Source organism: Mustela nivalis (genome assembly GCF_964662115.1).
Source record: "Mustela nivalis genome assembly, chromosome: 13".
NCBI classification, from domain to species: Eukaryota; Metazoa; Chordata; class Mammalia; order Carnivora; family Mustelidae; genus Mustela; species Mustela nivalis.
Genome location: NC_139032.1, coordinates 58074629 through 58093336, shown reverse-complemented (window position 1 = coordinate 58093336; position 18708 = coordinate 58074629). Strand labels below are relative to the sequence as shown.

General features: G+C 42.4%; 1 protein-coding gene across 9 annotated transcripts in view; it reads right to left on the bottom strand.

The window, feature by feature from the left end:
* Positions 1 to 18708, bottom strand: part of UNC13B (unc-13 homolog B) — a 225981-nt gene that overhangs the window by 28485 nt on the left and 178788 nt on the right. For 7 of the 9 annotated variants that reach the window (XM_082694712.1, XM_082694713.1, XM_082694717.1 and 4 more), the window contains 6 exons: positions 10851 to 10897; positions 8118 to 8196; positions 5814 to 5888; positions 5113 to 5332; positions 1725 to 1952; positions 984 to 1125 (listed from right to left, as the gene is read on the bottom strand). In XM_082694712.1, the coding sequence (XP_082550838.1) occupies positions 984 to 1125; positions 1725 to 1952; positions 5113 to 5332; positions 5814 to 5888; positions 8118 to 8196; positions 10851 to 10897 (791 nt within the window). Of the gene's footprint in view, positions 1 to 983; positions 1126 to 1724; positions 1953 to 5112; positions 5333 to 5813; positions 5889 to 8117; positions 8197 to 10850; positions 10898 to 13328; positions 13352 to 18708 lie in introns of all 9 variants that reach the window. The other 2 variants (XM_082694718.1, XM_082694711.1) reach the window with 1 other exon arrangement.

Here is an 18708-nt window from a genome sequence, read left to right as displayed (position 1 = left end):
GTGCAAACCTGGCGATTCACAGACCTATACCCCTGGGGCTAATAATAATATGTTAATAAAAAAATTTTTAAAAATTTTAAAAAAGAATGTATTTACTAAATGGATAAAAGCAGCAAATTGACTACAGAGTCAGTTCATTTAGAATTAATTTAGAATAAACAGAATTCAAGCAGGAACCACTCAGATTCTCAAAGAAATAGATGCTCCCCCCAGTAACTATTGCCTCTGGACTGGAAGCCAATTGTACTAGGCCCCAATCCCTCACATGAGTTCTCTCAGGAGCCAACAGAAGAAGGTCTCTACATAACCAGCCTGCTTACCTAATTCAGACTCTTAAGTCCTGGTCCTTGGTCTTAGGGGTGTGACAAAGCATCCAGATTCTCCAAACATTATCCCATGTCCTAGATTAGAGCTTGCAATTTTTCAACAACCATCCCTTACTATCTTAAGAAATAGTCTATAAGAAAGTGACAATGGGAAAAGGAGTAGGTGTAGGAGCTGAAGCAGGAAAAAAGCAGGGCCTTTTAAGGGAAATGGAAACTTCTCCCGAGTCCAGATTTCCATCTTCAAGCCAGAATTACCCAGTTGTAGGGCATGGGCATTCCTTCCTAACTCTCCAGAAGAGTCTAATCCTTCCTTGGCAGGATGGCAAGGCTGAGAGGTACACAATAGGGTGGTCAGTCCCTGGTTTTGTCACTGAGCAGTAGGAAAATCTTTCTAACTCTAGAAAAAGCAGTATGGAGTGCCCAGGGTCCCCTTTAATAGCTCTAGTTAAGACAGGGCCTGGATAAGGTAACCCTGATATAACAGTCCATGAGAGAAACCCAGGAAATAAATGGCTGTTGCCCAACTAAAGCCTGTGAGAAATGAGTTTTCTCCAGTGCCTCTGCCCCATCCTCTTAGGGTCCACCCAAGAATAATAGTATTTAATGCTGCTTCTAAAGCACATACAGTCCCAGGTAAGACAAAGCCCCGTGACTTACAAATGGAACTTCTCTTCCCAAACAGGATTCAGGTTCCCAAAAATAGTCTTGGTACGCTTCTTGGTTTTGCCCACTTGCACAGTCACGTAAGGGTCACTGGATCCTGTCTTGTCCTTGGCTTGTAGGCCCTGGGCACACACCACTGCAACCCAATTACAGAGGAGAAGGCTTTAGAGTATGCTCCAGAAATCCAAAGTCTTCCAGCACCACTCATATGTTCTCCATCTTAGAGCAGTTTCTATCTTCTCCTTGCAAGGGAACGCTAATCTCAATCTTCCCCATCTATGCTTAGTCCTGGGCCACCAGTCTTCCTCTCAAAGGTTGGCCCAAGAATCCCACCTGCTCACCAGAGCCCTAACTCACCACTTACCCTTCTATTGATATATACATGGTTCAGCCACACCCATCTACCTAGTAAAACACTAGTTTAACTATTCCCTGATCTCCTACCTATTCTGTTTCCCCCACCCCTAGCTCTTACAATATGAGACTGTTAACTAAGTATATAACATCAGATTGCTATCAAATCCTTCATTATCATTCCTATCACTTGTAGGTGCTGGACTTGCTCTCCCAGTACCTGATAGCACCATGGTCTAGAAGAGAAAGTCCCTCCCTTCTCCCTCAATTCTATCCTCTTTCTCTCTAGCCCACTGTTCCCTCAAATTCAGGATGCTTCTTCCTCCAGGTTTCTCCCCACAGCCTAGGCCTTCCTGTCCTCTCAAACTTTTGCCTGCTCACCAGTGATGGTAATTTTGGCCGACCATTTGGAGGTGCCATCCAGTACACTCTGCTTCACTGTTTTCATCTGTTGCACATGGGCAACTTTGCTCACAGTAAAGACATCTCGGATAACCTCAAAGATCTCTGGCTTATTCCGCTCTCGAATCTTCATGCGGTCCTTCATGGCCATGATTATATTCTGGGTCCGGTCCTCAGCTCCATGTTTAGAACTCTTTTCTGCAGCCCCTGAAGAATGGCCAGAGACAGAAAGTAAGGTAACCATAGGCCACCCACCAGACCAAGGGTAAAGCTGAGGAATGGAGCCTGGGAGAGATCACTGAGAAGTAGAAGAAGCTTAAGACTGGGATGGCTCTAAGAAAAGCTAATCAATATGGGACCTGCTGAAGTTTAATGCCTGGCTAGTGGAATTTAAGCTCAAAAACTTGATATTTATGATGGGGATTTATTATACTATTCCATTTAGATATATGTTGAATTTTTCATCAAAAAAAGGAAAGAAACAAAAAAGTGTCGCTTAGCCTGAAGTTGGCCTGGTCTTTCTTCTACCCCACATGGTGGTTGAGAGGTACCTTTCAAGTTTAAGGCCAAAATACCACCAATGGGTATCTCAGTTATCAGGGAGGGTAGGTGAGTGCACATGACAATTCCACTAATCTCATCCAACTTCCAAGCCATGATACAGATCTCAGAGTTCTTCACCGCACACACTGGATTCTGCCTCAGGACTCTAATGCCTTTAATCTCAGAAAATACTGTAGTATGATAAGCCTTTAGAACGAGACAAAGTTGGGTTCAAACCCTCACTCCACCACTCCTGTTAAGGACCTATTTAGCCAGAGTGACTCCATCTTGGTTAAAAGCCATTTTGTTGTTTGTGCAGTAAAACTTAAACTGACCCTGCCCCCCTTCCCCCAGAGAAACTTACTTAGAAGCAAGTCTGGGAAACCAGTAAAATATGGTCAGCTAGTTCCTAATAACAGAGCCCAGAATACAAGGCCAGGTCGGCCAGTTCCTGATAACAGAGCCCAGAATACAAGGACAAGTTGGGCCAGGTGGAGACATCCAATCAGTAAGAAACCCACATACTTTTCCCCTAACACCAAAGAATGTAAACCCTGCTGTTTGGGTGCCAACCTTGAGCACCAATTCTGACCAGAGTAATAGGTTAGGTCAAACAGCTATTATAGAGTAAATTGTAATTCAATTGGCCACCTGTGTGTGACCTAACATGACTACAATCTCATTGGCCACCTATGTGTGGCCAGACTTTTGCTCTATAAAAGGTAGTCTGTAAGATGCGGAGGGGTCGCTCTCTTCAGAGGCGGCCCTGACCAGTCAGTCAGTCAATTCTTGAGCCTGTAAGCTGGGGGTGGTCACTCTTTTTGGAGAACGGCCCTGGCCGGTCAGTCTAACTTCTAATGCTTGGCATAGAACAAAGCTTTGCATAACCTTAACTTGTTTCAGTCTCATTCCCCATGGCCGATCAGCCTGACTTCTAATACTTGTCATAAAATAAAGCTTTAAATAACTTTCACTTTGTCTCAGTCTCGTTTCGTTTAATAACGGACCTAACAACTCCTAGCTGGGTAAACCAGTTTCTTCTAAGAAAATGGCACTTAACTCTCAGGATTATAAGAAGCTTTATGTTGGCATATATAAAGCATCTGGCCCAGAGCCTGACACCTAGCAGGAACTCAAATAAATGGTCACTTTTATTGTTATCAGCATCACTACTACCCCGGCAGAGATGGTGAGGGCCATCTTCACCAGCTCTGACCCCAGACAGCTCATTTCAGAGGCTAGCAGGTTTTCCCTACTACCCTAAGTATTGTGGCAAAACAGACTCCTCTGATGTATTTCACCAAATGGGCTTGTCAGAAAGGCCCTCTTTTACTGGCCCTGCAGACTGGCTCTTACCTCGCTCTACTTCCCAAAGGCCTAGGCCTTTTCTATAAAACCTGGAGCAAAAATTAAGGCCAACATCTGCACCCTAACCCTGGAAAGATGGCAAGTGGATCTTCTTTCACAGGAGGCCCACAGTAGGGCATTTCATTCCACTCTAAGCTTCACAGAAGCCTTAGGCAAAAGATATTTTCTGATAAATGAAAAATGACCTGGGCTGCATCCTAGTCTTTCCATTTAGCTAGCATATCCCATACACTGCCACCTCCTTGAATTGGGACCTCTAGAAGGCCCTTGAGAAAAAGGTAGATACCCTTGCTACAGAACAGCATTTCAGAAGATTTCCATCAAGCCGCCTATGCAGTCTGTCTGGCTGCTAGTTCTCAGCAATTAAAGCAAGAGTCTGCTGGCACCTGTGCTTGTTGTAAACCCCTTATAATGGGTTTGGGCAAAGTCATCACCAGCATTCATATTCAGTCTTTTCAGGGCCCCATCTCTTCCACTGACTTTGCTGTAGCCATGCCACAGGCACCAATTTAGGGCTCTTCACAAAAAGACATTTTAAAGGAACAATTCTTTGAGGCCTCTCTCTGGGCACCATTTATGTCACATTATCTTTCCTTGGGATAATCAAGTGCTTATGAGTCTAAAGGTAATCTTCCTTTCTCCTCCCAGCAATCCTTGAGGCTTTCATTGCTATGGCTTGGCTCTGAGTAACACATGCAAGACCTGGAGGGGCAAGAAAATACTCTCTCATATCCCTAACCCCTGCTCCTCCTGAGGTCTAGTCACAGTGGTACAAGTTCTGCAGAAGCAGAGCAAGGAGCAAGAACTTGGAGGGCTACCAACTCCTTTGACAGAAACTTGTTGCTTTTCCTGCTCCTATTCACCCCACTCCATGATGGCACCACAAATCGTATATTTATTCAGGGTCTTGGGAGTTTGGCACACTCTCCTCTGGGACCTCTGCCTGATCCATCTGACAATTCTCTTCCTGGCACTGTCTCTAAAAGCTACATCTATAATCAAGGAAAAAATGCTGCCTTCCCTGGCTCCTAGGGTCTATACTTGAAGAGGTTCTTCTCTGAGGCATGGAAGCTCATAGAACAATCTCTCTCATTAGTTTTGGTCCCCAGTGAAACATGCTCTAGTCATTTGAGCAATATGGCCACTGCAGTGTGTATACTACTCAAGCAGATTCTGGGATTATCTGAATCCCAGAAGAGATCCAGTTCTGCCAGAGGGCCACAGAAAGCTCAAAAATTTTTTTCCTAAAGGTGCTTAAGAGAGTACTATAAGACCTGTTATTTGGAAAGGTAGTGCCCCTTGACTCAGGACCCTACTTTCTCTGAAAAAGAAAGAGCTTCACAACAAGGTAAACCAGAGGAATCACAGTCTAGCCATCCTAGCTTTTTGTTGAAAGAATATTTTGGAGAGGCCCCTGCTGTCCCTGCTCCACACCCCTCACCACAGGGGCACTCACGCTGTAGGCAGTCGGCGTTGAGCAGGTCCTGGCACTTCTCATGGCACTTGACTCCACACTCACTGCAGCGCATGCCCTGCCGGGCGATGCCCCAAAGCAGGCCTTCACACTCATAGCAGTAGGTTGGGGTAGTGGCCGTCCAGACTTCAAAGTTGTGGGGTGTAGTGCACGAGATGGGGTAGATTAAGGCCTGCAGAGTTTTCTTATACACATGGGATTTCTGAAAGACACACCCCAGCACCCCCAAAAAACTTTAAGTCTCTGCTGAGAGATATCAGAACTGAGATCCTTGCAGGGTAACAGAGACGCTGGTTTCTCCTCTGGCAATAAAGGAGATATGATGGCCAAGACTGGAAGAAAAAGCCGCACTATGTCATGTGCTCCTGGTCATCTAAGAGAGATCTGACTTGAATGCTATATCTGAACTTTTTCCCAGCATTCAAGCTTCCTAGGGAAACAGAGGGTGCTAGCCCCACCATAAAACCCTGAATTCACTGGTCACGTACTCCAACATGAGACTTGGGTCTTACCTCTGTTCTGGTCCCTTGCCTCTTCCAGTGTGGAAAACTCAGACCAAAGCTTTTTATCTGTTTCATTAATGATGTTGTGCCCAACACTCTTGAATGCTCAGTTAGTATGGCTATAAAGATGATAACCAGTTTTTAGGCCTGTGGACTCATGGAAGCCCATGGGTCACTTACCAGCTCTTCATCCTTGAGAGACGTGCGTGTAGCCATTGCAGAAGTAATCCCTGCCTTCCGGGACTGGACCAAAGACTGTGAGAGAAGACCTGCTGTCAGCCTTGGCTACTGCCAAAGGCTGGCAAAATCCTAGGAAGGGAGTTTCAGTGACCAAAGTGACTTAACTACTTGACTTAATACCTTCTCTCTAATTGAACTGCCATTCACAAGAACTACCCATGGGTTCTAGGTAACATGAGTCCCAAGTTAAGATCCAAAGCATAAGGCCCTCGGGACTGTTCTAACAGTATTAGAATGGCACTTCTCTTACAGTACCTATCATCCAAAGACTTTCCCTTTCCTTCCCTATTGGTAGCTTTCCTACCCCTCATTTATAGGAAGGCAAAGGAAAATGACAAGTTTAGAATTACTATAGGAAATAGTCATTAAGAACAGAATACACTATGTCAGAGTCATATTTAAGAACCATCACTGCAAATGATGCCATGCTATCCTTTATCCCTGAGTACCACCTCACACCCACACAATCCCAGGCAGGTGGCTATAGAGGCCAGCAGTCCAAATGAGCAGGACACTTGGGAAGTGAAAGGGCAATGTAACATCAGTCAGTCAAGGCAGGGATTAAGCCTGAGAGCTGGGACTGCTCTGCTAGCCACGCTGTCATGTAGAGGAACCTAATGTATCTACCAAGCCCAGGCTTTAGGAACAGCCCCTGAAGAGGCTCATGGTTTCCCTAAGGCAATGGCCATTGGGCAGACAGGAGGTACAGTATCAGCCTAAGCAGGGGAAAGAGTTGGGAGGGGCCCAGGTGGTTTGCGATATGGATTCTTACGAAGGATGGAAAGGGGTTCTGGAGTCACTCACCATAGCCTGTGCAGAGGACAGCAGAAAAAGGAATAACATGATGTTAAAGCCACCCCCAAGAGCACGAAAACACTTGCAGAAGCAACTGAGAGATTTTTCCATGTAGTCTAATCAACGTGGGGAACAACATCCTAACCCCTTCTTCCTCTATCCACTAGAAATTATCTTCAATGCACCCAGGGGTCCAGGGCCTAGAGCTTCTGCTCTAAGAAAGAGTCATGCCAGAAAGTGAAATATAGGCAAGGTTAAAAGATGAGGATGGGTGCGGGAAATGACTAAGACACTGTTATTCAATTAATTAAGCAAAGAGGAGCTGATGTGCAAGAGAGATGGGGGTAGGAAGAGGTGGAGAAAAAGTAGGAAGACAAGAAAAAGGAGATGGAAGATAATGAAAGTAGTAAAGTAGAGATGACCTTAGAACCTATCCTCATCCAACCAGCTTGATGGTAAGTGAAGACGTACATTATAAAGAAAAAAAAATAGAAAAGAGAGATACACATGCAGTAGGGGAAAAAAAGAGAGAGAGAGAGAGAAAAAAATGGCAGAGGATAATTCCATTCAGTTAACTAGGGACAGAGAAACTGGGGGGTGGACTTGGGGGAAGAGCAGGGAATGAAGGAGAAATGGGAAAAGGAGTGGATAGAAAAACAAAATAGACTGAATGGGGGAGGGGGAAGAAAACAGGAACAGAAGATAGTAATAAGAAAAAGGGTTCAAGTCTTACTGAACTTCTAGCTTTAGAGCTCTAGGATTCTGGAAATGCCTGGGCCCCACTCTACCCACACTACCCACTAGTCTATGGAAAATCCTGAGTTGATCCTGCCTCAGGAAGCATGACCCAAAGTGGGACCTTCCAGTTATTCCGGAGGTCCTGAGATCAGCTTTAACTCCCAAGCTTGTTTCAATTCAATTCCACAATTTTTTTTTTTAATCATTATATCTCAGTGTCAGACACTGACACTGAGTTAAATACTAGGGACACAGAAATACTCCAGAAAAATCTATCTTAGGAGGAGACTGTCACTTGATCTCCAAGGAGTAGCATCAGTCATTCTCATTATACACTAAACTAAATGATCTCAGTGCTAGGCAGTTCTATTCACTTCTATTCTATTCTATAGAGGCAGCTTCCATTCCATATCATCAAAGAAGGTTGTAAAAAAACCTAGAGGAACGAGATACCTAGAAGACAACTTTGGAGCCCAAGCTATAGTTCCAGGTCGGAGTTTTAGCTAATGAAGAACCTGGGACTCTAATGAGGGAGTAAGGTAGAACAGGTCCAACTAAAGTCTCATCACTAAATCTCAGTAAAGCTTTAGATGGATACATCTTCAGTCCAATATCTGACACTAAATGGACCATAACCAGTCCTAATAACATGCCAAGGCCCATTGCAGGATACCCCAAGCCTATAGCCTAAGTTTGCAAAGAGTCACTCACCAAATCACTGACAAGCGGCAGTGGCTTCTTTCTGCGTAGATCTGGCATGCTGTCAATGCCATAGAGCCCTCCAGCTGGCCTGAGGAGAGAAGAAAATATGTCAGGACCTCCACTCCTGCCTTATTACTGGCAGATTCAGTGTTCTATTCTCCTTGCTCACTCTCTCTCCAGAGGAAAATTTCTACCATGTGTTCCTGAGAGGGGTAAGGAAGACACAAAGCAAGAGAAATAAAGTCATAGAATGACGATCAATGGAATTTGCTCCGAGGGTGCCCTTCTGAGTCTCCTTCTATAGTTCTGGCCAAAAATTGAGAGCTCTTTTATACCATTACAGCACTTCAAGAAACCTCTGTTTATTTGAAGGCCCTTGGTACTCCATAATGCAAAGAGGGAACTGGTAGTTAAGAGGGCTGCTCCCCACACTCAGGTCAGAGACACTGCTCCCCTAAGATCAGGGTTTCCAGGGCTATGCTAGAACAGAGCCCATAGGAATGGCTCTACAGAAGAGCTGCTGCATTAGTAAGCAAGACTGCTAATGACATGCAGGAGATAACCTTCCTCATCCTGAGTAAAAGAGTCACCTCTTCTGTCCATCCAAGCCTCCTGAAGAAAAAGGGTCTCCACAGAAAGAGGAACCTGCATAACCAAGTGGAAGCAGGAAGGTGGGATAGAAGACTTCCAAAAGGCCACTTAGAGGGGAAAAGAGACCATTCAAGAAGGAAACAACAGAATGACTCTGAAAGTCTGGCCTAGCCCTATGAATACTTAACAAGGAATAGGAAAAAAAAAAAAAAAAAAGAATTGCAACTGGAGATTTCTAAAACTTCTATACCTTTTCTATTGTTATTAATTTTGTTGTTCTTTGCCATTTCTTCCAAAACTACATACAATAAAAATAAAGAGAATGTCCTAGAACACCACTCTCACAATGCGATAATCTGGATTTTATCCCCAACTCTAATTCACTACATGTCCTCGGCCAAAATTACTTCCTCTCTTTGGGTCTTGATGCCAATTCTTTTTTTTTTTTTTCTTTAGTTAACATATAATGTATTATTTGCCTCAGGGGTACAGGTCTGTGAATCATCAGGCTTAACACATTTCACAGCACTCACCATAGCACATACTCTCCCCAGTGTCCATAACCCAGCCACCTTATCCCTACCTGCTCATCCCCAGCAACCCTCAATTTGTTTCATGAGATTAAGAGTCTCTTATGGTTTGTCTCCCTCCTGATCCCATCTTGTTCCTTGATTCCAATTCTATAAAAGGAATGAACTACAAAATTTCTCTGACATTTTGGAAGCTGTCATTCTGAGCCTCAGTGAAAAGAACTCATGTACTTAACCTTAATGAAAACAAGGAGACAGGGGAGGTGATAAGGTAGTTGGGTGGTGTATCATAATTGGTCTGAAAAGGGATGTTCAGAAGAATAAATAGGTACTGCCAGCTAGCTATATAAGCAAAAAATGAAGCCATGAATTAGGTCAAGGCCAAGAGCTGCAACAGGCAACCTGGTATGTTGATTCCTAATAAACTAGCTTCCCAAACACAGGAAATGAACTTTGCTTTCAATTAGACTACCAGACCTAAGGAAGTTCTAAACCTATGACAGCTTCCAAGGACTAAGCTGAAGGAAAGAAAAGACAACAACTGGGAGGCATTTAGAAAATTACTGTACGGCCCCATTTAAAAATAGCTTTAAAAATTAAAAATAAAAATAGCTCAGATATGTTTGTCACGTACGTATTTTCCAACCATTAGAAGGAAAAAGCTAACGTCCTAAAGAAGGGTTGTAGAAAAAGCATTTGGTACCACCAGTTTGTGGTTAATTCTAAAAAATCCAGTATGTACCACTTACGCTTTTTACAACATAAATGGGCTTCAGACAACAGAAAAAAGGATAGTTCATTCAAATAACCAACTCTTGATTTAAAAAGGACAAATCACAAGGAAAAGGAGCATGTGAACACACAGTAGAAAACTTTATGATCTGCTCTTATTTCTTCCATGGTCATGATGAAGAGAAGGCATCCACTGGGAACTCTCATGTCAGAAGGCCTTTTACGGAACAAGGAGAAAAGGAAGATCCTGAGAAATAATGGGTAGGAAGAGGTTGGGGGGAGGGTAAACTCTTTCCTCTCTTAAGAACAGTCAGTTATAGGCAGCAGTTGAGCAGCTTAAAATGACTCTCTGCTGCAGTCACATGGGCCTGAGACTCCCAAACAAGAAGCACAGACAGAACACACTGAGCTCATAAGGGATGCTACTTATGTCTTGACTAGAGTGGAATGGAATAAGTAGGTGACTCACAAGAGCTGAAGTCAGGACAGAACCCAGAGAGTAATCTAATCAACCATGCTTATAAACAATGCAATAAAAAAGAACTGTGTCAAAGGTAGATATTTTTCTAGTTTCCTCTTTCTTCTACCTAAAAGGTATATAATTACTAAGATGCAAAGAATCGGAAATTCTAGAGGCAAGGATAGAGAAGCCCCAAAGCTCCTATCCCTGCTCCAGGGGAACCACTCTATAAAGCTCTCTCTTCTGTCTCTGAGGGATCAGTCTGCAGAGTTCTCTCCTCTCCCCAGAAAACCAACCAATCTGTATAGCAGAGCCTCTTCTTCCCCAGGATCCAACTGAGGAAGCTTTTTCTACTGCTTCCCAGGGGAAAAGCTGGAAGTTGAGTGAAAGCCTGTAAAATCCAAGGAAACCTTGTAGGGAATCACTTACCCTTCTGGGAGCCACTGAGGCAAAGAGGAGTGACCATCATCCGGAATCTTTAAAAAGAGATAGGAAAAAAGTTAGATCCTAGAAAAGATGGTAGACAGTCATCTTTCTTTGGTAGTAAAGTAGGAAACTCAGAGAAGTGTAGGTTACATACAATCTGTGGTGACACAGCCAGACTGATGTCTAAACCAGTGCCCTGATCAGCCAGAACAACAAGCATGTTGTTGAAATGAGCACTATTTTGTCTCTCTTCTCCCCAGTGAATAAGAAGGATATTAAGTCAAGCTCACTGAGATCTCAAGGCTAAGGTTCACTGGGAGTGTGAGAGGTATCAGAACTTCCATCCCCCTCACACAATCCACTGGTATATATAACAGTAAGCCAAGGCCAAAAAAAAAAAAAAAAAAAAAAAGTCCATTTGGGGCTTCCAGGCCTCACCTCACTCACTTAAGCAAAAGGACAACTTCATATAGAATCTTCTTCTAGTTATATTCCTAAGTCCCCTTTGCTGTCACGGAGTGGTGACTTGGTCTTTCTAGATTTCCATTTCATCTTGTGATTTGACTTGGCTTAGGTTCCTTGAAGTCCTAACTCAAAGATATTCTACATTTGATAAACTCTCTCTATATATATAACAAGAGAACCCAGGGTAGATCTGATATTTAGATTCTATCTTCTGGTGGACATTATGAGCTCTATAATGAGAAATTGAAAACTGAGGTACCAAACAATTCAAAGAAGAAACAGTTTGAAAATAGTTTTTAAAGGGTTCTCCATAAGCAAACGAACAAACAAACCCAGAGGAAAAAATCCTTTAAGCAGTGTACAGAGCAAAGTTCTAAAGCTTTGGAACTTTCAGAGCTCTCCAGAGAGCCAATGGTAAAGCCTGTTTAGGCTCAAAAAACCTAGTGCTAGCCGGTCTGGAGCTTCCCGCCCCTTCCTTGTTCCCTTCCACCCCCCAAAATTTTCCTGATTCCTGATACCTAAGCTCCAGCTAACTATCCTGGAACAAAAGGGCTCCAAAGCAGGGAAGGCAGAAGTAAGGTGTTTAACTTTGTACAGGGGGTAAAGTTTTGGGAGAGCCACAGATGGGAGAAGTTACAGATAAAATTAGGCAAGACAAAGTAGAAAAGGGAGAGTTAGGACAGCCGTGGCACAGGTGATGTAAAAGTGGGTAAGAATTACCCTGGGTCAGCAGCAGGCTCAAGATGAACCCTTCTCAGATTGTCTGTATTCTAAGAAAGCCTATCTGCCTGTTGCCTGTAGCCCTTCATGAACCTATTTCACCTTATCTGGCTCTTGCCCTGGTTCTGTGGGTGGGATAATACTGGCAAAAGGAGAACCAAGCCCAAAAGGAAATCAGAAGTGGTTGATATACCTCTCCTAAGGTTGCTTCTGAGGGGTAGCTCTATCCCTAAATCCCCAAATAGTCCCAAATCCCTAAATCCCCAAATCCAAAATAGTCCACTGTACTGAGCAGATTTTTATTTCCTGCCTAGAATTAGATGTTTGCCAGAAACCACAGACTTTAAGGAAACCAAGTCACAAAAGGTCTCTGGGAACTAGGTTCAATGAGCTCAGATCATACACATTTCCTATGCTTAGAGGAGGTAAAGGGTCTGCTAAAGTCTGCAGACAAAGCATAGAGCATGCACACAGAGGGACAGAAGGAGGACTGAAAGTAAGAGGAGATCCAAATAAAGGACCTACAGCAGGTATATTCACAGACACAATTTATGCCTGAAGGAAACACACGGTGATCACAGATCCTGCACATAGGGTGATAAAACATGTGCACACACCCATTTGAAGGATTCATTGTTCACCAGGGCTGGAATCATAGGCAACAGCAAACCCTCCCTGTCTTCAAGAACCAGTGCTTACGGGCACAAAGCATTAGTTATACTGTGCATTCATGTGGCATGAGGGAACCACATCACAGGTCTATAGAACTTTGTGCTCACAGAGAAACCAAGAAACTTTTTCAGAAGCACAAAGCACATTCACACTTAGGACCCCAGGCAAGAGGCACAAAATGCCCACAGCAACTCCTGCTCCCAAATACAAAGTGTATGCATGCTGGGCTCAGCCAGGGCTTACAGCATATGCCAACCTGCAGCAACAAGCAAAAAAATGGACAAACACTGTGCAAAGTAGAAGAGGGGGGCAATCAGTGTTTGGGGTAGTCAAACTGAGTACAAGTATAAGCACACACATGCTACATTGAATGTGCACCATGCTGGCACACACATTCTCACACTGTGCTCCAGGGATGTCTGCACATGAGAATGGAGCATGCTTACAAACTGCTTTCAAAAAAAAACAAGACTATCTGCAGGAGCCAAAGGTCAGGGGCACAGATCATACATGTGTGTGCAGGCGCGCACACATACACACATGTGCACACACATGCACACCGTGCTCAGGAGAGAAGGGTTGAAAATAGACAACAATAAGGGCCCAAGGGGCCAGAGGCACAACCTGAACGGCTCCTCGCTTTCCTTCTGCAAGGAGAGAAAGAGCAGGAAAAAAGAGCAGAAAGGTTAGTAGATTAAGTCCCATAGCATGGAACCCCAAGAAAATGCCAGCTAAATCTCAAGGGACATGGAGGAAAGTAAAAGGTCCCCTGAACAACTGCCCAGTTGTAATTTCCAGAATCCCTACGTACTGTATTGGCTGGCCCCTCCTTTTAGTTTAGAACAGTCCCTGTCTGGCTACTCATACTAAAGGACAAAGTCTACCTAGGGATTTCAGTCACCCACTTCCCCTTTCCAAGCTGGCTTGCAGGCAATGTCTGGGAAACCAGGGCCACAGGCTTTGTTACCAAGGGCCACTCGGACAGGCTGTCTGAACTGGGTAAGCACAAAATTAGTTACTTCCTCAGAAGCTATATGTACTCTCACCCTGGATCTGGGGTAAGTCCTCAAGCCCCAAAGTCCTGGTAATTGAACCATTTCCCAATTTACCATACAGGCTTGGCCATGCATTTGTCCAGCAAACCCTGGCCCGTCTTCCCAAAGCCCAAGTTAAGTTAGGACAGGTTAAGGTCTGAATTTAAGGCTAGGACCAGGATGCTTAAAAGCTATAGCTGGAGGCATCACCTGGCCCCTGCCCTAATAGAAGTCACCAAGATCTAGATGATAAAACCATGATAGCAACCCCAGGCCTGAATATCTATTAAATCCAGAACAATACTCCAAAGGAAATGGATGCTTCCAGAAGGACCTTAGCAAGCCACAGTAGAGAAAGATAAAGTCCAGAGATTACTCCTTCTACTCATCAGGCTACATTACCTGTTAGGAGACAAATGGATGGCTCCATAGGTTTCCTTCTCTAAAGCAAGTTCATTCACCTGGACTGATCAGCTCCCCTTCACTTTCTTTTCCCTCCCTTTTAAAGACCCACTGATATTACATAACAAGTAAAAGGGAGAATCATAGGAACTAATATATAAGTTTCCAATTTTTCAGTTATTTCTAATGGCCTAACGGGTCACCTGACTTGACAGAAAAGTGAACTCAGGAATAGGAATCCTCCAAAACAGTGCAGCTACAGAAATGTGGGTAAAATGCAAAAAACACTTGCTGGAATGGGGCCATATCTCTTTTACATCTACTTCCACCTCCCCTACTGTACTCTGCTCTCTTTGAAAAAGAAAATAAGGCAAGGAACACTTTAACTGACCTGTGATTCAAATTGGAAAGGTTTCTCTCTATCTCCACTATCTTAAAAATACACTCTTATACATCATGTCAAAGTTAAGTTGTGTCTTTCTATTCTTCCCAGAGTTCCCCATAATGCATAAAAATCTGCTGACAAGGCTGTCTGTATATATATAATTTTACTTTTGTAGCCTGAGGGCTTAGCACATTTCCTAGCATTAGTATATAGCAAAAGGAACCTAAACTTTCAGGACTTAGAAAACAATATCTTCTAAGAACACGTGTTTTGCCCATTACCAGAGAAAACACAGGTTTCTTAGCTAACAGTCTGTACTATTTTTCAGACCCCAAGGAACTGCTGTACTAGCTCTTCAATTTGTCCCACCCACTGGACAAACATAAGAAAACCTTTTTCTTGTTAAGAGTCAAACTTTTTTGTGCGTCCTAACTTTCTAAAATGCCTTAACATTTTTCCACTCAGATTTTGTTTTCAGTTTAAGTGCAATGTATCCGTAGAACACCCACTCTGCCAAGAAAAAAAAAATCCCTGACCCCTAAAAATGATTGCATTCTTGTGGAGAATACATTTTATAAGGAAGTGACATACTTCTTCATTATTAAAACAATCTTAACTTCATTGTACTTAGGAGTCAAAAAACTTGAGGTACTCAAACTTATTTGAGCCTGCATTTCCTTATCCGTAAAAAGCAGATAAGACTGCTACCTCCCAGGGTTATAGTGAGGATTCATTTCTTCAACAAGTACTTATTGAGAACCTACTGCACACTAGGCACTGTTCTCAGTGCTGGTGATGAAGCAAAGGAAATGAAACAAGCTCCCTGATCTTGAGAAGCTTCTACTCTAGAGGAAGAGCTGATGACTGATCATGATAAAGGTGATGATAGTAGCTAACACTATAATGTATCTGTCATTTTATTTGAATAAACTCATTTATTTCTCCCAACAACTCTACTGGGTAAATACTATTATTATCTCCATTTTTTTGTTGATTAAACTAAAGATCATCAGGGAGGTTAAGAAAGATGCCTGAAGTCACAGCAAGGGGCAAAGCCAAAATTCACAACAGGGCTTTTGGTTCCATGACCTAGGGCTATATACATACCATATCTCTTGTGACAGAGACTGTGCTTCAAAATTCAGGTAAGGTGGGGAAGATAAAGCCCCCTATAGTGACATTACAGTACTATTTTTTATTTATTAAAAGATTTTATTTACTTAAATATTTTATTTATTCAAGAGAGAGGGAGAGTGAGCATGAGTGGGAGGAGGGGCAGAGGGAAAGGAAGAAACAGACGCCCATCTGAGCAGGGAGCCTGACACAGGGCTTGATCCCAGGACCATGAGGTCATGACCTGAGCTGAATGCAGATGCTTAACCAAGCCACCCAGGTACCCCACTATTAAAAATTTATAAAGGTTACCAGGGAGGCCTCATCGATAATGTGACATCTAAGCAGAGACCTGAACGAAATGAGTCAAGAAGTTATTTGGATTCTAGGAAAGACATATTCTAGTCAGAACCAGAGCAAGTACAAAGCCTGAGGTAAGATACATTGCACTTAAACTGAAAACTAAATCTGAGTGAAAAAAAATGTTAAGGCATTTAGGAAGTTAGCAAGCACAAAAAGTTTGACTCTTAACAAGAAAAATGTTTTCTCATGTTTGTCCAGCGTCTGGTGTTCATGGAAGATGTCTGGGCCAGAGATATAAACCTGGGAATCCTTATGAAACTCATGATATTGAAATAGGTTACTTAGCCCTATAAAAAGAAGAATAAAAAGCCTGAATAAAAAAGAAGAATAAAAAGCCCTATAAAGAGCCCGAATAAAAAGAAAAAATCGGGACTGAATCCTGGGATGCTACAGGTTGGGAAGATGAGGAAAGACCAGCAAAGATGGCTAAGAAGGAGACACCTGGGTGGTTCAGTTAGCTAAGCGTCTGCCTTCAACTCAGGTCATGATCTCAGGGTCCTGGGATAGAGTCCCACATCTGACTCCTTGCTCAACTGGGAGCCCACTTCTCCCTCTGCTTGCAGCTCCCCCTGCTTGTGTGCTCTCTTTCTCTCTCACAAATAAATAAAATCTTAAAAAAAAAAAAAAAAAAAGATGGCTAAAAAGGAATGGTCAATAGTACTGGGGTAGAACAAATACAGAGAGGTGGTCTAGAAGACAAGTGAAGAAAGTGTTTCAAAAAGCAGGAACTGAGGCATAAGTATAGACTGCAAGAGTCTTTTTTAACAAATGGTGGTAGAACAGCCATATGCATAGGAATGAAGTTACAGCCCCATCTCACACCATATACAAAAATTAACTCAATAGGGATTGTAGACCTAAAACTAAAAAACATTTCAGAAAAAACATAGGAGTAAATTTTTGTGATCTTGGGTTCAACAATGGTTTCTTACCTGTGAAACTAAAAACACAATCCACACAAGAAAAACAGATAAATTGAATTTCATCAAAATCTAAAATTTTGCACTCTATTTCATACCCATTATAATGGCTATTACAAAAAACAAAAAAGGGAGAGAGAAGTAACAACTTCTGGCAAGATGTAGAAAAATTAGAACATTTGTGCACTGTTGGTAGGAATGCAAAATGGTGCAGCCACTGTAGAAAACAATATGGCAATTCTACTTTAGCAGAATTATAATACCCAAAGGAAATGAAAGCAAGGATTCAAAAGAGATATTTATATATCGATGTTCATACCAGCATTATTCACAATAGCCAAAAGGGGGAAGAAAGCCAAGTATCCACCTACAAATGAGTGGATAAACAAAGTGTGGTATATATACATACAAAGGAATACCATTCAGCCTTAAAAAGGAAATCCTGACACATGCTACAACATGGATGAAACTTGAGAACCATTACAAACATTACGCCAAGTAAAACAGGCCAGTCACAAAACAACAAATATTGTGTGATTCCACTTATATGAGGTAGGTAGAGCAATCACACTGACAAGAGACAGAAAGTAGAATGTGGTTGCCAGAGGCTGGGGGGAGGGCGAATGGGGTTAGTTTAATAGGTAGAGAGTTTCAGTTGTGGAACATGAAGAAGTTCTGGATATTAGATAATGGTGATGGCTGCACAACAATGTGAACAGACTTAAAATGGTTAAAATGATAAATTTTATATTATGTATGATTTATGGCAATAAAAAATTTTTAATAAAACATGTATGCTTAAAAAAAAAAAAAAAAAAAAAAAAACACCGGGGCGCCTGGGTGGCTCAGTGGGTTAAGCCGCTGCCTTCGGCTCAGGTCATGATCTCGGAGTCCTGGGATCGAGTCCCGCATCGGGCTCTCTGCTCAGCGGAGAGCCTGCTTCCCTCTCTCTCTCTCTGCCTGCCTCTCCATCTACTTGTGATTTCTCTCTGTCAAATAAATAAATAAAAATCTTTAAAAAAAAAAAAAAACACCATCAAGAAAGTGAAATGACAACACAAAGATTGGAGGGGAATATTTACAAATCATATATGTGATAAGAGGCACATGTCCAGAATATATAAAGAACTTTTATAACTCAACAACAAAAAGACAACTCAATTTGAGTAGCCATTTCTCCAAAGAAAATACAAAAATGGCCAATACACACATGAAAAGATACTTAGCATCATTAGCCACTAGGGAAATGCAAATCAAACCACAATAAGATACCACTCACACCCACTGGGATGGGTATAATAAAAAATACAGACACTAATAAGTATTAGCAAGAATGTGGAGAAATAAGAACTTTCATGCCTTACTGGCTGGAATGTAAAATGGTGCAACCACATTGGGAAACAGTCTGGAAATCCCTCAAAAATGTTAAACTTAGAGTTAACCATATTACCCAGCAATTCCACTTCTAATACATACCCAAGAGAACTGTAACCATACGTCTGCACAAAAACTTTTACACAAATGTTAACAGCAACATTCATAATAGCCAGAAAGTAGTAAACAACAACAAACCACATGCCCATCAAATAATGAATAGATAAACAAAATATGGCATATCCATATGATGGAATATTATCCCACGACAAAAGGAAATGAAGTATTGATACATGTTACAACATGGCTGACTCTTAAAGACATGCTAAGTGGAAGAAGCCAGTCATAAAAGGCCACATATCATATGAATCCATTTATATGTAACATCCAGAACAGGCAAATCCAAAGCAACA